At 38.1% G+C, this 9,036-nt stretch overlaps 1 protein-coding gene across 3 annotated transcripts; it reads left to right on the plus strand.

Moving 5' to 3' along the window:
• Positions 1 to 386: 386 nt before the first annotated feature.
• Positions 387 to 7,098, plus strand: prkra (protein kinase, interferon-inducible double stranded RNA dependent activator). 3 transcript variants are annotated; one of them, XM_016462875.1, is made up of 8 exons: positions 387 to 445; positions 759 to 928; positions 1,036 to 1,117; positions 1,199 to 1,262; positions 3,860 to 3,977; positions 4,068 to 4,162; positions 6,389 to 6,551; positions 6,804 to 7,098. In XM_016462875.1, the coding sequence occupies exons 1-8, from the start codon at positions 432 to 434 to the stop codon at positions 6,959 to 6,961; spliced, it is 864 nt and encodes a 287-aa protein (XP_016318361.1). In that variant the 5' UTR covers positions 387 to 431; the 3' UTR covers positions 6,962 to 7,098. The 3 variants fall into 3 exon arrangements, with proteins under 3 accessions (XP_016318361.1, XP_016318363.1, XP_016318362.1); XM_016462877.1 differs by having other exon boundaries at positions 396 to 445; positions 733 to 928; XM_016462876.1 differs by lacking the exon at positions 387 to 445 and adding an exon at positions 485 to 574.
• Positions 7,099 to 9,036: the final 1,938 nt, after the last annotated feature.

Below are 9,036 nucleotides of genomic sequence, written 5' to 3' on the forward strand. Positions count from 1 at the left end.
ACCACAGATATACATATCTGTGTTCAAAACGGTCAAGATACCAGAGAAGTGAATGGGCTGTGCCGTAAAACGAACCACACGAGTCGCAATATCATCCCTGATTTCTACTTATACACGCTAAAATGAACATGTCGTGCCAAAACCTGTTAAAGATCAACGGACAGTCAGCCTATATACTGTGGCGAGTTGTTCCCACACAAAAGCAGTCTATTCAGCGTGCTGAAGTGTCTTCTTTATTGACTTTCAGTCAAGAAAAACACATTATAATCTCCTCTTCGGGATTCCGCAACGTTACCCATTACAGAGGGTTCCCCTGTAGGAGGGGCTCTGGCGCAGTGCTGCTTGGAAGGCGGGGCTTATAGTCAGAATACTGGAATACTATTGGCCAGTGCTCTTGCCAATCCTCGCAGAAGCGGCATACTCCAGCAATAATGGCCGATTCTCCGTAAGAAGCTCTTTATATTTTGACCTACAAGCTCTTCTTATTTGCTTTTACCCACACTAGTTTAATAATAGTTGTATCTAAACACGTACGTGTCTGTTTAATGTAACCTCTGCAGCGGTTCCGACTGAGGTGGATGGCAGAGTGTTTATTAAATACACTTATGGACAGGAAGGATGTATTGTTTGTTATAATGGAGTGTCTCTTATATGTTTTGGGCTGTATTTGTATTTCTGTAGTTTGCTCTTATCTAGCATGTTTGCATTATGTTCCATCATTATTCTAACCAGGTTTTAACATACTGTTTTCGTCTCAGAGTCACCATGGCTCATCAACGCTGTCAGGATAAAACACCCGTCCAGATCCTGCATGAATATGGCATTAAAATGGGCAGTGCGCCTGTGTACGAGCTCATCCAGGCTGATGGAGACAAGCACCAGCCCTCCTTCATGTTCAGTGTCACTATAGGAGACATCACATGCAATGGTCTGATATTTACATACATGTTTATTTATTTGCATAACATCTAGTAAGAGTATAAATAATGTATAGTGCACACTAGTATTCTAATAGACGATATTTTGTTCTTAAAGGTCGAGGATCCACTAAAAAGGCTGCTAAACATGAAGCTGCAGAAGCCGCTTTGAAATTATTGAAACGAGACACCCAGCTAAAGTAAAATCCACACTGTAGATGTGATATGAATTATTATAGATCATTTACTATAGTCATCCGTGTTTTCTGAATCCTTCACAGTGATCAGAGAGATGGTCTTTCTCCTGAAGCCCGTGACGCATCCAATACTGTAGGAGTACTGCAGGTATCTGACAACAACTGACCCATATATTTAGTCTCTTATGCACAAATAGTGTTAAAAAGCTTATTTATCAGGCTTGACCAGCCAATGCGCATGTGCAGTCCTAAGTGCGTGTCTCAAAACACTGATGCTGCGTCTGAAATCAAGTACTTCCCTACTATATAGTATGTGAAAAATAGTACGCCAAGAGTAGTATGTCCGAATTCATATGGTGCGTACTTGTGCACTATTCTATGTTGTACGTTCAGTACATGATTTCAGACGCATCTTGACTGTTTCGATAGTACTCTGCGCTTTTATTGGCAGCTGCAGTGACGCAATGACTTAGTGATTGGCTCTTTTATTCAGGAGGCGGGACTATTCTGCCATATTGCCTGTTGCACTGTGTCCCATTCATAAGTAATATAAGTGCACCATCTTTGTCTATCTAAAGTAGAGATGCATGATATTATCGGAACGATATCGGAATCGGCCGATAATGGCTTAAAATGTGAACATTGGCATCGGTCCGATATGTACAATTATGCCGATATGTCTTGCCGATAAGACGAATAAGTCACATGTGCTCAGGGTGTGCTTAGCAATAAGATCAAGTTAGCAGTGTGGCTCATTCTTTAAGCAAAGTTTTGCCTGAATGATGATTGGATCGCTGCATTTAAACTGAGAATGCATGGACAGAATGACTAGGGATGGGCGGATCGATCCTTAAGTATCGATACTTTTGATACTGATGTTGTATCGAAAGGATCGATCCTCACATAAAAATATAAACATAAAACGTTGAATACTGATATTTGAAATGATTTAAAACATGAAAAAAATAAATAATAAAGAAATAAAAGAAATAAAAAGCCGAAATTTGAAATTAAAACCGTCAGTAGGTGGCAGCAAGTCACTGTTAATAAGTGAGTCATTGCGATTGAACCGAATCTCATTCGGAACGAAACACCGTCATTGCTCAGAGACGCAGAACTGTTCTGTGGTGACTATTTGGAATGATTTTTGGTTGGCGAAATGGAGCAAAAAACAGGCAATATGGTGTCTAAAACGTAAGTCTCTTAATTAACTTATTGTTTATTGAATTCAATGTCACATTTGTAATCATGGTAATTTTTGGAGAAAAATGGCACTCTTCGTGTGAAATTGAATAACTATATGAAGTGGAATAAATATATAAATTTTCTGCCATCATGTCTTGAATTTGTGATCAATCTAAATGCACTTTAATAGACTGAATCATGCAGTGAAAGAAAACACACTAAATGCGCACACGCACTAGTCTAGACTTCACGTAATGTATGCATGCGCTCTGTAGGGATGTTTTGAATGGTTTTTGCAAAATACTCGATAATGTCAAATCGCACATCGTTAAAACAACAATTACGATATTATCGCAGACGATATATATCGCACACCCCTAGATAGAGCCCATTTCTCCTGCTCATCGGAACACACGCAAATGCTGAAAGACAGAACCATTCAATCACAGACAGCGTTTGCTGCTGACGCATGACTCAGTCACAGTGTTTGTTCAAATAGGGCTGCGTTTCCCAAAAGCATCAGAAGCATAAGTAGATCTTAAGAAACCATTGCTACATTATTACATTAGCCTACATAACATTGTTACTATATATACAATTAATTCTCAAAAATGCATCACGGTTTCCTCACAAATATGAAGCAGCAATAATAATAAATGTTTATTGAGTAGCAAATGATATTAGAATTATTTCTGAAGGATCATGTGACACTGAAGACTGGAGTAATGATGCTGAAAACTCAGCTTTGATCACCGATGCATTGTAAATTATATTTTAAAATATATTAAAATAGAATATAGTTAATTTTAATTGTTATATTTCACAATATTGCTGCTTTTACTGTTTGTTTGTTTTTTTGTTCAAATAAGTGCAGCCTTGAGACTGTTAAAGGGGTCATATGATGTTGCTAAAAAGAACATTATTTTGTGTATTTGGTGTAATGCAATGTGTTTGTGCGGTTTAAAGGTAAAAATATATAGCTTACATGAAAAAAAAAATCACAAACACGACACTTGTAAATTAAATAATTTTATATATACAGATTTATTTATTAATGTGTAATATGTTTTTTTTTTCCCAAACAGATTATGAGCTCTAAAAGATTTTCAGACTTAAAACTCTTTTGCTGTAGACCATCTACACATGTTAAATCTTGAAATAAAATGTTAAGGTTACCACTGCATCTTTCTGGAAAAAAAAAAGTGATTGATTTATAGTTGATTTATAATTATTTTCAAAGCTTTCAATGTACTAAAAGAACTTCATTATTGTTTATTTAATTCTAACAAATAATTTTTTGTTAAAAAAATACAAATAATTTGTTTAGAATCTCTGCACAGGAGACACTTGGTGTTGTTTCCAAACAAAAGGAAATATATCGGTATCGGCATCGCTTGTTGGCAAAAATGAGTTGAAAAATATCGGCAAAAATCCAATATCGTGCATCCCTAATCTAAAGTATTTGAAAACTGCCCAGAATACCCTAGCAAACACAGGACACTGTGTGGGTCTGTCTGAGAGCCTGCGTGTGCGTTTGAATGGTGCTGTGTGTTGTGTCAGGAGCTGGCCATGCAGAGGGTGTGGTGTCTGCCGGAGTATGTGGTGTGTATGGAGACAGGGCCTGATCACATGAAGGAGTTCACCGTTACCTGCCGTCTGGAAGGACTGGAAGAGTCAGGTGCCGTTAGCTGCTCTCTCATACCGTGACATCTCGCTGCACTCTGAGCGCTCAGCTGCTGATGCTTTGTGATGTGCGTTTGCTCATCAGGCTCTGGCAGCTCCAAAAAGTTGGCCAGACGTGTAGCAGCCGAACGTATGCTGGGGAAACTGCAGAGTCTGTCCGGATCTCCTGAGATCACGTGGGTTAGTGACGCTCATCTGTTCACTCCTGCACTGGGATTCTTTCACCAAAAATTCTAGATCCATCAAAGTTCTTAATTAGAAGTTTGTGAAGGTGCACCTAGAGTCCAGAAACCACCCAAAGATGCATTTACACTGGGATGTTAGTTCACACAAACATACCTGAGAGCCTTCAAATGAGTGCAACAGCCTTGGACAAAAATGATGAATAAGTATTGGAACATTGGAAAAGAAACAGCTAGACAGTGTTTCTGCGCTGTAAACTCTTTATTTGAACAAAAAATAATATTATTTAAAAAAAAAAATGTTTTAGATGACCTAATTAGGGGTTAACATTTCTTAACTAATTAATTGCACATATTTCTCTAATTAATTGTTATGAATCACACCTAACATTAAAGGGATAGTTCATCCAAAAATGAAAATTCTGTCATTAATTACTCACCCTCATGTCGTTCCAAACCTGTAAGACCTCCGTTCATCTTCAGAACACGATTTAAGATATTTTTGATGAAATCAGAGAGCTCTCTGACCCTTCATAGACAGCAACGCAACTGATTGCGCTTGATCTCGGGAGCAGGCTTATTTCATGTAAACAGGATTAGATCGCGTCTTTTTCTTTCCCAGCCACTGCTACTTTATTAGAAGAGTACCCTACTGATCCAGGGACAGTAATTTAAAATAATAATAATTGAAAAATTAATTGAAAAATAATATAATAATGTTGTGTAGTCTATAATACTATAGACACAGCCAGTTTTACTCATTTAAATATTTATTCGTGATAAAATAATTACTTTCTAATTGTATTGGAGTCTTACACACATGCTATACAGTTAATCTGAGTCGTGCATTAATTTGAGTGCTGACAGATATTATGGGAGTGGCTTGATGGAACGCAGGAGATGCAGATAACTTGATCTTGACCCTTAAGAAACTTTAATGCTGTCACGTAACAAATCTGCTTCAAAGATAAAATTACATGAATTGCTAATTACAGCATTAAAATAAAAATGGCAAGCCTGTACAAATACTAGAAATCATGAATATAAATAATTGGGAATCATGTAAAATAAAATAAAAACAGTGCACATTTCATTTATCTATTATACCATTTATGTAGTTTTGTTCACTTGGCTGTTTCCTTATAAAGGTCCAGAAATTTGTCAGGTTTTTCGTCAGGTGTCTTTTTTAACTATATGATGTCATTACGTTGCTGTCTTGCCGCCAGCCAATCGCTGCATTGCTGATCGTGGTTTCGAGTATCGACACATCTGCCCTTTACGGGGAACACGAGAACGCGCAGTAATCTTAGACAACTTAATCCAGATATTTTAATCAAATTAGCCAGAGATCAGTTAACACGATTAGAATATCTGGCATCTGTCAAATCATCTCAGATGTATTAAGCGAGGTACGAAGAACGGGCCCCAGATTTTGGGAAAAGATATTTGCATAGCTACTCCAGGAAGTAAAAACGCATTACAACAGCTAATATTAAGTGCATAAATTGGTATGTAATTTTCGCAGCCCTAAAAATAGATATAAATAATTGTCTCACAGTAAAAATTAAAGTGGTTTATGTTTATTTCACTCGTAGTTTAGGTCCGGGATTCCATTTGTCGGCCAAACCCCTTTGACATCAAATATTTTCTTAAAGCACCCCCTGAGATTTCAGTTTTATTTTATTTCAATTAATTAGCAGTTCTGTTTATTTTAATTTTACATTTGTATGTTTTAATTAGTGTTATTAGCTGATTATTGTTGTACACAATTCATGTATTAAGCATAATACATGTCTTTATGATGAATTTTCATAGTTTAAGACTAAGTCTGGGCATGGTACAAGGGCAAAACCTACACCTAATAAAATCTGCACATTAAAGCTTCAAAAGTTAGCATTTAAGCCATGGTAAAAAAAAGTTCCCAATGTAGTTATATGACCTTCATGTAACAAAAAGAAAAATCATCCCCTGAAAAATAAAAGAGCCTGAAGTTGAAGAAACACCCTTAAATAGAATTTGACGTGTCACCTTGACTCATAAATGATTTGTGCTCTTAATGCCATTGCATCAGTTTTTCAGCGTGAGGAATTGAATCGCGGCTGAATGAGTCACCATCAGATCATGAGGTGCTTCCACTCACAAACACTAAATGAGCAGCAGGGTCAGGATTTCAATTCGATCAGATGTGCTCATATTTTGACCCCTTGTCCCCTGTGGTCCCCAGAGCCCACCGTCTCGCGTGTATGTGGAAAGCTTACGGCAGTCCACAGGGGAGAAGATTTCCCTCCTGAGGAGGACGCCGCTCAGCATCCCGAACACAGACTACATTCAGATGCTGCTGGAGATCTCACTGGAGCTGGGCTTTCAGGTCACATACATAGACATCGGTTGGTTCTCATTTCTCACTTTGTGTCGTTTTGTGTCATCAGAGCTGGATATGTTTGATATATGTGACCCTGGAGCACAAAACCAGTCTTAAGTCACTTGGGTATATTTGTAGCAATAGCCAACAATACATTGTATGTGTCAAAATGATCGATTTTTCTTTTATGCCAAAAATCATTAGGATATTAAGTAAAGATATTTTGTAAATTTCCTACTGTAAATATATCAAAACCTTATGTGTGTGTGTTTTGCAGATGAGCTGACAGTGAACGGTCAGTACCAGTGTTTAGTCGAACTGTCCACCCGGCCGGTGACGGTGTGCCACGGTACAGGGATGACCAGCAGTAACGCCCACAACACCGCAGCACATAACGCCCTGCAGTACATCAAGATGGTCGCTAGTAAACACTAACAGCAGGTCTGGGATCAGTGTGCGCATGAATTCTGACCTGCACGTCCTGATCCCACACTAGCACTGCAACCAATGGACACCTTCTGCTGTAAGAGACCCGACTCTATGCAGAAAATAAATCAATTTCTGGGTTACGACACGAGTTTATTCTTGGATGTTGCAAAGTGCTACATTATCAGGTATATCCATTTTCACAGTGTACTTCTAACTGGATTCAGTCAGATGTTTTTGTGTTTGTCACTGAAACCTGATCAGCGTCTTTTTTTGCTTCATAAATCCATTGTAAACATATTACAGTTTTTTTTTAATTGCTTACACACAAGCGGCGCTTTTCCACTGCGTGGTACGACTCGGCTCGGCTCAGCTCGGCTTGTGTTTCCACTGCAGTTCAGTACCGCTTTAGAGTGGGCGGGATTATTCACGTTGTTAGTTGCGCCGCCTCTACTGCCGCGACTCCTGAAAAACGTTTTCATTCCGCGTCGCCCCATCAAGCTCTCGCTGGATCCGCTCCTCTGCTATCAACGAGAGGTACTTCCTCAACAGACAACGAAACAGCCATTTTTTGGTTGTTAAAAAAGGTGTGCTCGTTCAAAACAGTTGCGTTCGATCCTTCGCTGACTGTGCTGATTTAAATCTAGCAGGTCTGGTCTCGTGTTGCAAGTTCAGTGTGACGATTCTCTCCGGCCAATCAGTGATCAGCATAGTTTACACGTCACGTTTTGGTAACAGTACGGTTCGCTTGAAACCTCAACCGAGGTTGTCCTGAAAAAAGTACCAGGTACTGTACCTAGTGGAAAACCCCTAAAAGTGAACCGTACCGAACCGTACCATGCAGTGGAAAAGCACTATAAAAGTTATACTCGAGGCACACTCTAGTGGTCACAACAATGTAGCTATAGCACACAACAAACCGTTACACACGCTGGGTTCACATTTGGTTCAGAAACGGATTCATTTTGTTTTATTAATTTTGAAACTGCAGAAGTGATTATTTTACTTATTTTATTGCTTTGCCTATAACTATTTTTCATAGGCAAAGTTCATTTGGGCTTAATATATTGGAGCAAAACAATGCACTAAAGAAAACCACGATGAAGTATGCATACTGAAACCGTTAACGAGGTTTTGAGGGTGAACCAGTGAACCAATCTTTGCGCGTCATAGATCACGTGCTTTTGGCAAAAAACTAAAACTCTTGATATAACGCTTGTGATTTATTTCCCGCCAAGCTTCACTACACGCTATGCAACGTAGTAGGGCCCCTATCAACCTCTGGGCCCTATGCGCTCTGTCAGCCTTTTCCGCCCCGTGTCTATCTGAGGAATTCAATCCAACACTCCTTTATTATAATACATTCTGAAAGCCGATGCTGAAAGCTTTAATAGTTACCTCTTACAATGATTACATGTAGGAGGTAGGCCTATATAATTTAAATTAAAGTTTCAAAAGAATTCAGCATGTGTGTCACGGCAAGACTACATATGTGACCAGTCATAAGGCTCGATTTTATTAGATTTATTGAGATTTCTTTATTGAGAAAGCTGGATAAATAAGCTTTCCATTGATGTATGGTTTGTTAGGATGGGACAATATTTGGCCGAGATACAACTATTTAATATCTGGAATCTGAGGGTGCAAAAAAATCAAAATATTGAAAAAAATCGCCGTTAAAGTTGTCCAAATGAAGTCTTTAGCAATGCATATTACTAATCAAAAATTACGTTTTGATATATGTACGGTAGGAAATGTACAAAATATCTTCATGGAACATGATCTTTACTTAATATCCTAATGATTTTTGGCATAAAAGAAAAATTGATAATTTTGACACATACTTACATGTTGGCTATTGCTACAAATGTACCCCAGCGACTTAAGACTGCTTTTATGCTCCAGGGTCACGTATACTTAAAAAGGTCTTACTAAATAATGTTTTTTTCTGTTGATTGACCAGTTACAGTGTAAAAACCAATTTTTCTTGACCTTTACTTTTTTGACACATTGAACTATATTGCATCACAAGTTCAATATCCTTGAGAAACTACATTGTAATTTTTATTTATTGGTAACAAATG

This window comes from Sinocyclocheilus anshuiensis, unplaced genomic scaffold (genome assembly GCF_001515605.1).
Source record: "Sinocyclocheilus anshuiensis isolate Anshui unplaced genomic scaffold, SAMN03320099.WGS_v1.1 scaffold732, whole genome shotgun sequence".
NCBI classification, from domain to species: domain Eukaryota; kingdom Metazoa; phylum Chordata; class Actinopteri; order Cypriniformes; family Cyprinidae; genus Sinocyclocheilus; species Sinocyclocheilus anshuiensis.

Excerpts from the sequence above, each read along its gene's own strand:
- prkra (XM_016462875.1), top strand. Across the intron at positions 1,263-3,859 it reads ATACTGTAGGAGTACTGCAG|GAGCTGGCCATGCAGAGGGT; the intron begins GTATCTGACAAC and ends GTGTTGTGTCAG. Across the intron at positions 3,978-4,067 it reads GGAAGGACTGGAAGAGTCAG|GCTCTGGCAGCTCCAAAAAG; the intron begins GTGCCGTTAGCT and ends TTTGCTCATCAG.